The sequence below is a fragment of the Ranitomeya variabilis genome, chromosome 4 (assembly GCF_051348905.1).
Source record: "Ranitomeya variabilis isolate aRanVar5 chromosome 4, aRanVar5.hap1, whole genome shotgun sequence".
Classification (NCBI taxonomy): Eukaryota; Metazoa; Chordata; class Amphibia; order Anura; family Dendrobatidae; genus Ranitomeya; species Ranitomeya variabilis.
The window spans coordinates 215,122,409-215,138,224 of NC_135235.1; the positions used below are offsets into that span (position 1 = coordinate 215,122,409).

The following is a 15,816-nucleotide window of genomic DNA, read 5'->3' on the forward strand; positions in this document are numbered from 1 at the left end:
GTCCATGGAGACGTTTGTAGAAGCCATGTTGGGACCCTCAGGTCCCCTTGCCAGATGCATTCGGTCGGAAAAGCAAGGTAGGGATATTCAGGTCCCCTGGTCATTTACATCAATGGACTGTCAGCTTCCTAAGCTTGTCGTTACCTCCTCTCTGTGAGTGTCCGCCAAAAGTGGGGTGACACTGGTGGGGTAGTATGCCCTGGAAGCCCCGAAGTCGCAGCTGCTCTAATTAGATGTAATGATCAAATCTAATACATTATTGCCACACTGTTTTACCCTCACCCTGTGTTGTCTGAGTGGTATTCTGCCCACCGGAAAAGAGTGCAGGCATTCAGTGGGATGAGCCCTGGTCCACGGGGTCTTTCTTAAGACAGCTGGGTTGGCAGACGAGAGCACCCACTGATCCTCGTGTCTCCACAGTTGTCCTTATGAGAGCTTTGACGAATGTTTTCAATTTTTCTTTTAGAGGTTTCCCCTACAGTAAGATGATCAAAAGGTGACCCCTCTAAAATGTTATTGACACATGTACAAAAATATTCCTGATGAACAGACATGCCAACAAAATTATTATTATTATTATTATTAATAATTTATATTGCGCCATTGATTCCATGGTGCTGTACATGAGAAGGGGTTACATACAAATCACAGATATCACTTACAGTAAGCAAACTAACAATGACAGACTGATACAGAGGGGCGAGGACTCTGCCCTTGCGGGCTTACATTCTACAGGATGGTGGGGATGGAGACAATAGGTTGAGGGTTGTAGGAGCACCGGTGTTGGTGAGGCAGTGGCTTCAGTAGTAGTGAGGAGGCAGCAGGGTCAGTGCAGGCTGTAGGCTTTCCTGAAGAGGTGGGTTTTCAGGTTCCGTCTGAAGGATCCAAATGTGGTTGATAGTCGGATGTGTTGGGGCAAAGAATTCCAGAGGATGGGGGATATTCGGGAGAAGTCTTGGAGGTGCTTGGGTGAGGAATGAATAAGTGTGGAGAGAAGGAGATCTTGGGAGGACCAGAGATTACGTGAGGGAAGATATCGGGAGATTAGTTCAGAGATATATGGAGGAGACAGGTTATGTATGACTTTGTAGGTCAGTATTAGTAATTTGAACTAGATACGCTGAGGGAATGGGAGCCAGTGAAGAGATTTGCAGAGAGGGGAAGCGGAGGAGTAGCGATGAGAGAGATCAATTAGTCGGGCAGCAGAGTTAAGGATGGACTGGAGAGGTGCAAGGGTGTTAAAAGGGAGGCCACAGAAAAGGATGTTGCAGTAGTCAAGGCGGGAGATGATGAGGGCATGCACAAGCATTTTAGTAGAATGATGGTTGAGGTAAGGACAGATTCTGGAGATATTTTTGAGCTGGAGGCGACAGGAGGTGGAAAGAGCTTGGATGTGCAGTTTGAAAGACAGGGCAGAGTCAAGGGTTACTCCGAGGCAGCGGACATCTGGTACGGGGGAAAGCATGGTGTCGTTAATTGCGATAGATAGGTTAGGTATGGAAGATCTATGAGATGGAGGAAAGATGAGGAGTTCAGATTTGTCCACATTGAGTTTGAGGAAGTGAGAGGAGAAGGAGGATATGGCTGATAGACACTCCGGGATTCTGGACAGCAGAGAGGTGACGTCTGGTCCAGAAAGGTAGATCTGAGTGTCATCAGCATAAAGGTGGTACTGGAATCCATGGGACTTTATGAGTTGTCCCAGGCCAAGTGTGTAGATTGAGAAGAGTAGGGGTCCTAGAACAGAGCCTTGGGGGACTCCAACAGAGAGAGGGTGGGATGAGGAGGTAGTGTGGGAGTGGGAGATGCTGAATGTGCGGTCGGAAAGGTATGAGGAGATCCAGGATAGGGTGAGGTCTTTGATGCCAAAGGAGGAGAAGATCTGTAGTAGGAGGCAGTGGTCAACTGTGTCAAAAGCAGAGGACAGGTCTAGAAGGAGGAGTACAGAGTATTGTCCGTTAGCTTTGGCTGTAAGTAGGTCATTAGTGATTTTGGTTAGGGCTGTCTCAGTTGAGTGATGGGGGCAGAAACCAAGCCTTATGGGATGAATTTGGCATTGGCACTCCCGGGATATATCCAGGTAGGCCGTGACATCATGCAGAATTGAGTATTTCAATCATGCAAGATACCAAAGGATGATCCTGGATTTTAGGTATTGTCTTTGGGGTTGAAGGGGGATCTGAGTATGTATATAACTAATCCAAAGGTCCATCATATATCGTGCTTACAGGAAGGTATTAAAAGGAATTGGCTTTCTATAGGATTTGTGGAGTAGGCCATGTCCTTCACCTTTGCACATGGATGCTGGGACCATAGGACATTAATTGACATCACCAGCAAGAGCTGTGCTGGGTATGACTGATTACTCCACCCAGTGGCACCACTCTTGGTGTTCCCATGGGAAAGTCATAGGACACAGTTCCAGAAGAATTTCTACTCCAATGCTGTCCCCCTTAAGTTCAATTTCCACTGACCACTAGAAATGTGGATACTAATAATGGCTTTGTGGCCCTGCCTATTTATATTGTCCCCTCCTACTGCTATTTAGGAGCTACCTACAATATCAGACTATGTTTTTAGGGCCACCATAAGTTCCCAATCCACCCCTGAACACAAGCATGTCAATACAATGATGACATTTCTTTTTTTTTTTTTTTTACTTCAATTCATGTATTTGAGGCTAAAAATTATTTTTGTGTTTCATTAAAAAAATATGCATCATTTGGTTTTATGCGCTCTTTGTTTCTCTGCACATTTAACTTTGATGTGGTCTGTGTTCATAAACCAGCTGAAAAGAGCCAAAAAAAGACATTAAAAAACTACAAACCCTGCCATTGGGATGGCAAATTGAGTTCACCAACAGCTGCTCGGTTATCTCATTCTGCAGTCAGAAATAGAGATGGCAACACGGAGACTAGAAAAGGCAAATGGTGCAAACATTTTAATGAAACTCTATAACAAAAAAATTTTTTTAGACAAAAATACATGCATTTGAGTGAGAAAAATAAAACTAAAAATTGACCACAAAGGTGAACAACAGCTACAAAGGATAGAGTAAGAGTATATCTATCATAGTTATAAGGAGTGGTATACCACCAATGACGTCAGACTGCGCAACTGTTATACATAGTGGATTCATGTGTCAAGGCCGTCCACACTTAGCAGGTGCTGGCTTTTTTTGCACGGCAGACACCCACATGTTGGGACAGGAGCTAGTCCTGATCACAACATCTTAACCCCCTTAGTTGCTATGCTCAACAGCAACCTCAGCATCTTAAGTGGCTAGACAATTCAAAGTTTTGCTATGGGCCCCAAAATTTGTATTAATTTTCTAGATACACTAATAGTGATGAGCGAACGTGCGTGGATAAGATGTTATTCTAGCATGCTCTTTTGCTAGCCGAGTGTCTTAGGCATACTCGAATAATATGTTAGAGTCCCCAAGCCCTCATGCCTTGCGACTGTTCGACAGCCACAGCACAGGCAGGGATTTCCTAACAAATAGGAACCTGCATGTGTTGCGGCAAGACATGCAGCCACGGCCCGGGACTCAAACATATTTTTCAAGAACGTCAAAGTCACTCAGTTAGCACAAGAGCATGCTCGAATAACACTTTATCCAAGCACGTTCACTCATCACTATACAATAGGTGTTATGATTCCTACAAAGAGGCATTAATTGACCTAAAATCCTAGCGCCAATCTACATGTCCCCTGTGGAGACACAGCATTGTATCTTAATTAACCAGATGCCTATTTATAGCAAGCCAGAAAGAATAGACTGTTATCTATATGTTGACTTTTGAATTTATGTGTTTCTTTCTGGTTTGTCAGGAAAACAGATATTTGCTTGTCTAAGCCTGTAATATTGACTTGTAAGTTCACATTTAATGTAACATATTGGCTCTTATCCTTGATGACTAGTGATGTTTACTAGTCTGCTAATTATGCATTGTGTAGGCCAGATAGTTTGTTGACTTAAAAAACAGAGGAGGAACAACTATGCAAATAAATTAAATAATCAAGTAATACTACTTGATCTCATCTCCATTCTTACCCTATATGTCAATACTGAATGAAGGACACTTGTTAATTATAAAAAGAGGTTACAGGCCTCTGTATAGAGAGACAGTGAGAGCCAGAGATTCAGCCAAGACTTCCAAACATCCAGGGGACTCTAAAGGACTACAGCAAAGACATCATGGCTCCATCACGAGGGACACAGATTTAGTGGGACCTTGGCCCCGGCAAAAAGAATACAGGTCTGCTCCATTGACCATTGTGAATCTATGAATATGTTTGGTGAAAACTAGGATTGGGACCTGCTGGTCACCTGGCTCCATAGAGATGTTCAAAGAAGCCGGGTTGTGACCCTCCAGTCAACCGGCCTTGTATCTCAATTGAGTGTCAGCTTCCTAAACTTGTCATTACCTCCTCTGTGCGTGCCACAGGTGGGGTAATTGACCCCTGGGAGTTCTGAAGTAACAGCTGCTAATATCCCGGTGAGTCAGCGGAAGGGTGAGACTCTAATGTGCACCATCTTGGGTACTGTGCTGGGACTGTTCTGTCTGTGTTATCTGCCTGTTTTGCGGTTCAATAAAGTATTGCCACACTGCTTTACCCTCATCCTTTCTTGTCTGAGTAGCATTACGTCCACGTTAAAGGTAGAGCGGGCATTCAATGGGACGATCCCTGGTCCATGCATTTTCAGTTAGCGGACCGGGGCACCCGCCAACCACCGTGCGTCTCCACATCACCCCTCTTCCCATTTCCTGAGTCCGGGAAAGATGCATTGGTCTCCTTTCCACCAGGAGCAACGTTGTGTGGTGGAATGATAAAACACCGGTGGAGGTGTTGGATCTTTATTTTTTCCTATGTACGCCATGGGCTTAAAAACAGAATATTGTGCATTTAACAGACATGTGAAAAAGAGATAATTATTTAAGCATAGCCAAATTCACACACACAGACGAAACACCTAATGACAGCTTTGTCAACATGTTAACACCATGTTTATCGGAGAAACACTTCCTTACATTAAAAGGAAGCTGAGGAAAGTAAGATTAGACATGTCTTAAAGTATTTTGTGGTGCTAAGACGGATGTTTCACCACATGTCTGAATGGCTTCTTGAGTTCTCGACCCTTGAGGCCTTTTGTCTCCTTAATCCGGTCACCAAGGTAGCATATATCTTATAGAGATGATAAACTGAAGATGTGAAATGTGTGAGTCAGCAACTGTAGCCAACCTACAGAAGTTGCCAAGACGCGGTCTTAATGAAAGAGGGAGAACGAAGGATAGAATCTGTCACCTTTTATGCAGATCATTGTCTTACATGTGCGTAAAATTCAATTCACTTCTTCAACTTCGGTGGAGCGGGTCTTCTTGTGTCCACAGTATGTGGAAGAGATTTTTCATCTGTCTGAAGGAAGCTGCCCTCTGTTGTGCTACACATCGGGGTTTGCAACTTGCCCAGCATGGCTCTATGACCTAATCTTCCTAGAACTATTTAAGGCCCACTAAGATACACACCTATTTATTGGGTTGAGACTTCTATGGGTTTTTTTGTTTGGTGTGCTCCACCTTCAGCAAGTATTATTTTGCCTTGCATCACCTTTGCCTTGTTGGTCGATCCTCTGCTATCCACCTTCTGGATTTACCCCTCTGTTGCAGTGGATTACGATGCTGTAGTTGGGCTGTGTTCATTTTGAGCTTCATTTATGCACTGTGCATGTGATTCCTGTGCCTCCCTTGATTGCTGCTTTGGACTTGCCTGCAGTCTCTCTGTACCTGTCCTCCTGTGGTCCCCAGCGTGCCAAGTCCTCGCTCCATATGTGCAATCCTGCCTGTTGCACCAATGTCTAGAGACCTGAGACTTAGACTCACCTTGTGAGCTGGATCCACTAACAATCTGACACCCGTACTATGACATCTCGAACTGATCCTTTATCGGGAATCTTAGCCTCAAGCTTCGCCTCTGCTTTTATATCAGAAGAGGAAACCAATTTTTAACGAGTGCAGTTTATTCTTTATCTGTAACGTATGTTATAAAGTTGGCAATAATTATAGAATTTTTTTTTGTTCTTGTTAAGGCAGCCCTTTGTGGTTAATGAGCTTTCTTGATTTATTTTTATGGTAAAGCACAATTTGCGGATTCCCGCTGCTTTATTGTGGAGATGTTCAGAATGCATCAAGAGATTACAACTATGGAAGTCACAGAGAAAGGTAACAAAAGAGGAGAACCTTTTGTAGAGTACTTAGAGCTAATTTACTTCTGTGGCGTTAGTTCCTAGATTTCCTAATCAATGCAAACCTCTGAAAAGGAGTTATTGGGCAAGTAGAACCAGTGGTTTTCCTGCCAAGGCAAACTAGCTTAGGTCTTCATCCAAAACGATTCTCGTTGTGACCATTACTGAATGGAAGATGCAAAGCACTGAAAATAAGGACAGCTGGGCTGGAAAAGATCCTAGAGGAAAGTAAACCCAAATGATAATGACTCAGTCGTCTACTAAGCTCTTCGCAGAAGATTTCCACCAAAGATCCAATCATCTCTAGAACACAGAAAAAGTTAATTATTGAGCTCTGCACCTCTGCCTTGGTTAACGACACAAGCCACTCAGAGCCACTGAGCTCACTGGTTGGCAGCAGCGCTATCGACTTGACATCAGCGGTGTAGACAAAAAAACACATCACAGCAGAGACAGAGATTTTGAGCACCTGGGGAGGATGAATAAAGCAAGGTTTTGTTTTTTTTACATAAACTGCAGCCGAGAACTTGATTCAGTTAAGGTTTAATTGTTTTTTTTTTTTATTTTCTTTTTTTATCATTGACTTGTGGTATTCTTGACGTGTTTTGTGCCAAATTCTTCAAAATGGTGAACAAAGTTTGTGAATTACACACAAAATAAAAACTGCATTTTATCTTTGCTTTGTGACTTTTTAGTGCAAAAAAATCAAGTTAGGCTGAAATGTGTTGCAAAAGTGTTAAAAAAAAAAAAGTCAGACGTACACAAAATCACTCCGGGTGAGGTTGGACAGGAGTCCATTTGCACAAAAATATTGTGAATTAAAAAAAAAAAAAAAAAAATCGCAACTGATGAATCGGTGTAAAAAAAATCTGGAAACCCACCAAACCTTACAAATGAACATAAAAAAAATAAAAAAAAACAAACAGGAGAACCAATAACTTTATAACAGAAAAGTGCAAATTGCAAGAAGACGCAAAATAGAAAACTCCAAAAATTAGACCGAAAAAAAGTGAAAAATGCAATAATGAATTGAGCCCTTGATGACTATGGTCGTCTCAAAACTTAAAAGAGGCTTCTTCTTGTGTTCGGCCCTCGGAAGAGTCCTTTAATAGGCTCGGAAAAGACAGCGTAAAGTGAATGACCTGTTGCCTCAGTGTTGGCAGCTGCAATGAATCGTCCTCCAGTACCTGTTTCTTTGTACGATAAATCAGTTTATTGTAAAGAAGATCCTGGAGCCTTTTTTTTTTTATCTCTCTTACATTTAGAAAAAAAGATCGGTTAAAGTGATCTGCCTCGGAAAAAAAAATATATATAAAGGCCGTTCCAGGATGCCCGTAGACGCCATGATAGATGCGTGGCACCTCCATTAGCTGGGTCTTGAGTGTCATGGCGAGACCTCTCGGGAATTCATGTGCTACAAAAACATAACAGAACGCCATCTGCTTTCCCTTATACTACTTCACAGTGAAATACATCACATCACCTCCGAGCATAAATACCAAATGTTGCTTATAGATTCAGTTTATATTCAGCACATGTCCCGCCTACACGCAATGAGACTCACGTTTTGAATAATACATTTTTTTTCACGGGAAATCTAGATGACACCGATCGACTTGTCTATGAGTTATACCGTCAACATTTAATCATTTTGAAACCTTCTCAAAAGTCCCAGGTTAAGGGTGGTGGCAGTCCATGGGTCGCCAGGGTGGCGGTGGTCCATGGAGAAGCCAAGCCAGTGACTTCTATAGACTTTCCTAGGGGAAGTCCTGCCGCATGGCCACCTCTCCACCCTTGACCTTGTACCAATAAAACTTTCTCAAGACCGAGTTGCAATTATAGGAATCGAATTGGAAGAATTAACCTGCGTAGTGAAAGTAAAGCATTTCTTGGTATACCCTCCTAATATTTTGGCCCTTCCGGTCAACATCTTTGACCCTATAGTAAAAAGTCTTGTAAGATGAATTTATGTGCCGATTTTGTAGCATTTTTGTGACTAAGGGGGTCTTGAAATGTCCCACGATCTGGGACTAACATATTGTAGGGTAGGGTAATAAAACTTGAGTTATCCTTATATGTTCATAGTTATATTTAGAAAGGATAGGTGATGTATAGTTTACACAGGGGTGGTCATTGATCTTTCATTTCAAGACCTAAGTTTTGTTGAATAACCGCTCTTGTCAGAAAGGTGGTGGGGGACACTGAAATATCTGTAGATCGGGTGTTACACACCTGTCCCGAGCTCTGCTTCCTTCACCTTGGCACACTGCCCTTTGTTGAGCTCCACGTCGTGTTTTGCAGATTGCCCGGCGTTGATCATTGATGTAATCTCCCTAATTCTATTTAAGGACATAAGGACACACACCTGTGTCTTAGGATTGAGATTCTGTTTGGTGTGCTCCACCTTTTGGGCTTCAACCTGCTTCCATCCATGCTGGGTTCGACTTCATCCGTCCTGCTGCTCCTGTGACTCCCGAGTGTGCCAAGTCCTCGCTCCCCATGTACCTTCCTGCTTGCATGACCTGGGGTCCGTGTGCTCACCCACACCTGAAGCTATGGGGATCCAGCCCACTAGGTGTGAGCCTATCACTGGGCTACCATGATAAAACCTAGTAGTTGATTGAGTGTTTTATCTAAAGGTACCTTCACATTAAGCGACGCTGCAGCGATAGCGATAACGATGCAGATTGCTGCAGCGTCGCTGTTTGATCGCTGGAGAGCTGTCACACAGACCGCTCTCCAGCGACCAACGATGCCGAGGTCCCCGGGTAACCAGGGTAAACATCGGGTTGCTAAGCGCAGGGCCACGCATAGTAACCCGATGTTTACCCTGGTTACCAGCGTAAAATGTAAAAAAAAACAAACACTACATACTTACATTCGCGTCCCCCGGCGTCCGCTTCCTGCACTGACTGAGCGCCGGCCCTAACAGCAGAGCGGTGACGTCACCGCTGTGCTGTACTTTCACTTTCACTTTACGGCGCTCAGTCAGTGTGGGAAGCGGATGCCGGGGGACGCGAAGGTGAGTATGTAGTTTGTTTTTTTTACATTTTACACTGGTAACCAGGGTAAACATCGGGTTACTAAGAGCGGCCCTGCGCTCAGTAACCCGATGTTTACCCTGGTTACCAGTGTAAAACATCGCTGGTATCGTTGCTTTTGGTGTCAAACACGACGATACACGCCGGTCTGACGACCAAATAAAGTTCTGAACTTTGTTCAACGACCAGCGATATCACAGCAGGATCCTGATCGCTGCTGCGTGTCAAACTAAACGATATCGCTAGCCAGGACGCTGCAACATCACGGATCGCTAGCGATATCGTTTAGTGTGAAGGTACCTTTACAAAACTTTCTACAATTGCATCCTATAGTGCCATTGGGGGCATGGGCTCAGGGGTATAGTCGTCGCACCAAAGCTTGAGTGCCTGAAGAAACCAATGGCCCCATGCCATAAACAAGGACACAAGCATTATAAATCGACCATGGTAGGTGATGGGTCTGTTGAAAACTGTCATTGGGGCCCAAGGGCTTTAAGTTGCACCTTTCAATGCATCCATATGGCACAATAGCATAGAAATATTGTCACCTACAAGTAACTATTTTTAGTGAAGCCACATAAAAAAGATGAGGGAGTGAATTCATAGGACCTTAGTCCAGCACATATGTCCATATTCTAGGGGTGTTTAGGCGGAACGGCCTCTGTAGCTCCTCTTTGGATTAGCCGCCCTGGTGCATCACTCCGTAAACAGGCTGGCTAATCAAAAGAGGAGCTGGGGATACAGGAAGATAGGAAGCAGTTTACAATACTCCCATCCCGTGGGTGCCGACCTCAGATCGTTTTGATAACCTCTAAAAAGCATACAACGGTACAGTATGTGCTGGTAGATTGCTTGGGTACAGTTTTACAGCTTCTTACAACAATTACGGTTTTATAGAAGAGAGAAATTCTCTTTAAAAGTGATAATATCCAGCACTCACTTGTATCTGTAGTCTCGTACTGACTGTCCCTTTGCAACTCGAAGATCTCCACCTCTACACGACCACTCGTGGTTCCTTGTGTGTGGCTGTTAATGTGTTCCCGGGCAAGAGCCAATGCCAACCTCTCACCTCGACCACAAACAGTCTGATCGTCAAGGATTGCAGCTGTAAAGGAAGAAATGCACAATTATTGATAAGCACGCAGCAAATAGAGTAAAAAGGTATAAACGGCACTCAAAGATCTAGACTTCAACGACCATTAATATTGGATCGAAACTTTTCAGAATAGCTGTCTGGTGTGTGCACATGAGGTATAAAACTATTCCTGACCATTATTTGACTTATATCCTGCATTTTCACCAGTTTTCCGTTCTGCAGGCCAACCTCTTAATTTGCCACTATCTCTGAGGTGGTGTTTGGAGACTAGCTGCAGTGATCTCTGCCATGCATAGCACACAGAGAGGGATTCCTGATCTTGATTTTTTTTCAGATACAGAGACAAGCAACAGCAACATGGAGGATATTATTCAGCAGGGCTTAGCTGTTTGAATCTGAAACAAGCTCTAGGGTGAGGTAAAAGACTTGTAAGAAAGCTCACGTCGATCTTTCTATTTCTCCTCTGCCTGTTTTCTCTCCCTGCTCCTCACTCATGTCTCCATAGAGTATAATGAGCCTGTTGTCCATATTCACTAAGCAAGATTGTTCTGAGCTGTTTTTTCATGAATAGACGACAAGTTCAGGATGCAGTGGGAAGGGGAAGAAGTGTCTGAGAAGTGGGGAATGAAGCGGAGTTCTCTGATAGGGTATACTACAAAGATTCTTAGATTCGCCTGTACTACTGAATTATGCAAAGTTGGCTGAAAGCATGGTTCAATTTAATAGAGTAACTGCACTTTTAGAAAACTGCCTAGGACTATTTTTTTTAACCTGGCTTAAGACTAACAGGCAGGTAGGCAACTACCTTCCTGTTCTACCCGGTGCCAGCTCAGAGTGGTCTCTGACCGTTCCTGCCAGCTATTCAGCTGCTCCACATCAACAGAGCAGCTTTTTCTCTTTTGGGCTGCTGTGTCAATGGGGCGTGACTTCCAATGTCATGCTAATTGACAACTGGCTCCCTGCAGTTAGGCAGCGGGGAGCCAGCTTTCAATCAGCATGACGTCGGCAGTCACGCCCCATCAACAGAGCAGAGCAGAAAAAAGCCCCTGCTTGTAGACATGATGTCTGGCAGGAAACCACTCTTTTTCAGACAGAGATCGACGCCGACCACAACCGGCAATTAGGTAGCAGTTGCCTTCCTGTTAGTTTTTAGACCCATAGTACAAAAATTAGTCCTGGATACCCTTTAAATTTCGGAGGAGAGTAGTTCTTATCCTCTGTTTCAGCAACCTGACCTCCTCATATCAAAATTTTTGGCATTATTCTTTAAAGAGTTTGCGTTGGATAAAAGCAAATTCTCATCCATGACCATGACCATGTCTGGAATTGTATTTGACCCCATTTTATATTATTGTTGTTTTACTTTTTAATAAATACGATAAGAAAAAAGGATAACTAAAGAGCAATACAGAAATGAACACCAAATTAATAAAAGATTAAACTATAACACTTAAACCGGGGAAATATACTCTGTCATAAAGTAGAGAATAAGCTATTTCAGTTTACGGGAACCAAAAAAATAAAGCATGAAGACAGATGTCACAAAGGACCCGAAAAGGGCGTGTATTTACAAGAGACGGAAAAAGAGAATACATTACACGGCATTAATAATGTGAATGCTATTACATGAGCATGACAGCATCAAAGAACCTGCAAACGCTGCTTTAGAAATGGTTGATGCAGCCGATGCCATCCAAGCTAGAGCTGTCATTGTAAATAATGAATATCAAGTAAGAACGTTATATCAACAGAAGAGCAGAGACTCGAAAAACAAGAGCATTATAGCGGAGGATCAGAAACAGAAACAAGCATTATAACCAGGGACTAGACACAGGAGCGCCGCGGTAAAAACAAGGGGCTGGCACATAGAAGAAACGCACAGCAGGCGCACAGTCAACATCATCCAGGCACACAAGACGTCTACAACCAAGAAGAATAAATCCAAAAACAGCAAATGAGAGCCAAAAAGATGGATAAGCTACGAGCGAGTGGCTCCGATTGGCAAACGATGTTCTTTTTCTAAATCTTGAAGTTTATTGTATATGTACTAACCCGATTTTTTTTTTGTTGTTTTGTGTTTTGCGGGTGGAATTTACCGATTCCAGATGCGGTAAAAACTGATCCTTTTTAAAAAGTCACAAAATTTGGTCCCTCCGATTGGTGCAAATTTTGCCCCATTATGGGAAACATGTTACTTTTTCTAAAAAAAAAAAAAAGCAGTTCAAGATAGAAAAAAAACTTTGCGTAAAAATCATGAGAAAAATTTTGGGGAAAAAAAAAACAGTATTGAGTACCTAACGACAAAGAAGGAGGAGAGTGATTTAAAAAAAGGCAACTGGTGAGTCAGAGCCTTGATGATGGTGGCGTATGGGGTTAACGCTCTTGACAAAGAGTAAATAAAAAGGTTACATAGGGAAACAAAAGGTGATCGGGCATAAAGACTAGGGCCACTATCTAGCTGGAGTCAATATACGTATTAGTATGGACAGTGTCGCAGTGTACAGCCTGTAGACAGTGCTCTGACTACAAAACAGGACATGAAAACCGAACATCCAATTTCTATGCAGATCACCAAACCATGAAGGTAGAAGTCACTGGAGCAATGTACAATTATGAGTTAAACAATAGCCCATTGACGGAGCAGCAGTGGCTCCGGCTGTAAACAGGGGCTTAAAAGCTCAGGGGCCGCGGTTATCAGGCAGCTCGCCGAGATTATATGCAATGTCTAGATAGACACAACCTGAAAAAGAGATAAACTCCAGAAAAGGCTCTGAAATTTTTCATAGAAAAATTTAAATTTTTCAGTGTTACTCACGGTCGCAGAGGGAAATACTCATTTCTATGCCGTAATTAATATTCCAAGAAACTTGTCAAGCACATTCTCATAGAATTCTACATGTTAAAGTTGGACAGGACCTCCAGGGTCAACCTGTCCAACCCCCGCTCAATGCAAGATCCATTAAACCATCTCAGACAGATTGTCAGGACTCTGAACTTTTTTTATTACCTTTTGTGCATTACTGCCCTTTTCCAAGACGGCGTCTTTGGTCTCATGTGCACTGTGTCTTCCTGCTATAAAACTCCACCCCAGCCTTCAGTCTGTGCTAGAGTATTCTGCCTTGCATCCAGCTCCTGACCTCTGGTGAGTCCCTGGCTATATACCTGCTCCTGTGAACCTGTAGGGTTATCCTGCTACTCTGCTCTGAGGTCCTGCTGCATACACCAGTTCCAGTAATCCTCCTTCATCTGCTGCTCGTGTTTACTTCCATCTGCACTTGCTGGACATGTAAGCTGTTTCTGCTCTGCAAGAACCTGAGACTAGTACCCAGACCTCCCTGGTTGAGCTAAGATATTATTTGAACTGCCTTATAAGCATATCTATCTGTGTTTTGGACTAAGCAAGGACTTATTCGTGTCAAGTATCCTCAAGAATTTTGGTCTATGGTGCGTTCTGTACTATTCTGAGAGCCGATCACGTGAGGTATCACGTGCTTGTGACGTCACGCGAGGTCCTGCAGCTTCACTGCACCTCGCCGGCAAGTTGCTTTTGTAAGCGTGTGTCACTGCTAAAGGAGTGAGCAATTATCCATAGGGTAACAGGGGTGACTGTCACCGGCCGGGACAGGATAACACCCTATTCCCTATACTTTGGAAGTATTGTGGATCGATCTAGGAGTTATATTTTGGACATTTTGCTACAGTCATTTATGAGCTACAAGGACCTTTGACAACGCTCTATGAAGATTACAGGAACCACACTAAGAAAGGTAACGGTGTGTATGAGGAATAATATACGGCACCTCCCGGTATAAACGTTTGTGCAATTTTTATTATTGTTTTTATTTGGAACTTTAGGGGGGAGTTGTATGACACCCGCAGCGCAAATATACATATAGACTATCTATTTTGGCTTTTTTGCTTATCACTGGACAATTTGGTAGTTGTGTCCTAATATTTGCTGCAGCAGGTGTAGTCAGGATACTGGTTATGCAGCGCCCTTAATTGTTGTTCATCTTTTATCCTCAAGAATACATGTGCTTCATAGACTTTCTGCGTGATTGCATTTTCCTCTGAAGTTTCCTATAGACTGCTAAGCTGTGTTTATTATTTGCACCAAGTGTTGTGGACTTGAGTTTCTCTCTGCACCTGTTTGAATCACCGTGTGATAATATAGACTTTACCACTTATAAAACTGTGTCCTGTAGTTGTCTTGTTCCACGCAAAAAAGTCTCCTGAGTTATCCTCTATAATTATTACACAGATATTTGTTCAGACTTCCATTGAAGGAGAACTCACTACCTCTCGTGGCAGCCTGTTCCACTCATTGATCACCCTCACTGTCAAAAGGTTTTTCTAATCTGTATCTTCTCACTTTCAGTTTCATTCCATTGCTTCTCGTGTTTCCATGTGCAAATGAGAATAATGATGGCCCCGCTACACTGTGACAGCCCTTCAGATATTTGTAGACAGCCATTAAGTCTTCTTATTTCCAAGCTAAATATTCCCAGATCCTCTAATTGTTCCTCGTAGGACATACTTTGCAGTAATCTTACCATCCTGGTTGCTCTTCTCTGAACTTGCTCCAGTTTTTTCTTCAATGTCTTTTTAAAAATGTGGTACTGGCCCAAAGGAAAGCCCTGATCATCAATTAGAAAGGGGTGGGACGAGATCAACCCAAGAGTTGCCCCTAAGGCATCCGAGTGCGCTCCGATTTTCACAGACTGACACAATACAGAAGATGGAGACATTTTTATTTTTCTCCACCTCCGAGAAAATCGGATTCCGGTTTTATTAGCATAATCGGACCCACCTTACAGCGTCTGTATACTGTATTCAGCTGATCGTGCCTCCTCATACAGTATACAGTACAGTATACAGTACAGTACAGTATACAGACGCTGTAAGGCGGGGTCCTGGGTGACAGGCTGACACACGCAGTGCGCATGCCCAGGAATTCTAGCCCCGCACTGTGCATAATGCATAACACACTGCGGGGCTGGGATTCCCAAGGTGGGTGGCCGCAATGCCCGCACAGGCGCAGTCTGCAAGCCTGGCTGGGACGTCAGACGGCCAGTGCTTAAACACAGCACAGGCGCCGGTTTTGAAGCGAAAAAAGCGCGGAGGGGGCGGCGCCGAAAGCCCCTGAAGTTTTGAGTGACGGCAGAGTAGCGGTTCAAGCTGGGGAGTGAGGACCCGCCTCCCTGGCTAAAGACAGGTATTTTGGATAAGTTTCAAAACGCTTTATTTTGGGAATACTTGAACCAAAAACTAAAAGAGCCACCTTGTTAGAATGCAGCATTACTGCTGCACAAGGTGGCTCTTTTAGTTTATAACGGCTGGAGGGGGGTGACAGTGGCCCTTTAAATATTTCTCAAAGGTGAGGATTTTTTACACAGATATCTATTAAAGGGAACCTGTCACCCCGTTTTTTC

The 15,816-nt window shown here is 43.4% G+C and overlaps 1 protein-coding gene across 6 annotated transcripts in view; it reads right to left on the reverse strand.

Annotated features, from left to right (window-relative positions):
- Window positions 1–15,816, reverse strand: part of GRIK5 (glutamate ionotropic receptor kainate type subunit 5) — a 291,864-nt gene that overhangs the window by 144,235 nt on the left and 131,813 nt on the right. For all 6 annotated transcript variants that reach the window (XR_013214619.1, XR_013214618.1, XM_077259912.1 and 3 more), the window contains exon 3: window positions 10,229–10,393. Coding sequence is in view for 4 of the 6 variants with exons in the window: in XM_077259912.1 (XP_077116027.1) it covers window positions 10,229–10,393 (165 nt within the window). In the remaining 2 variants the exon portion in view is untranslated. The remainder of the gene's footprint in view (window positions 1–10,228; window positions 10,394–15,816) is intronic.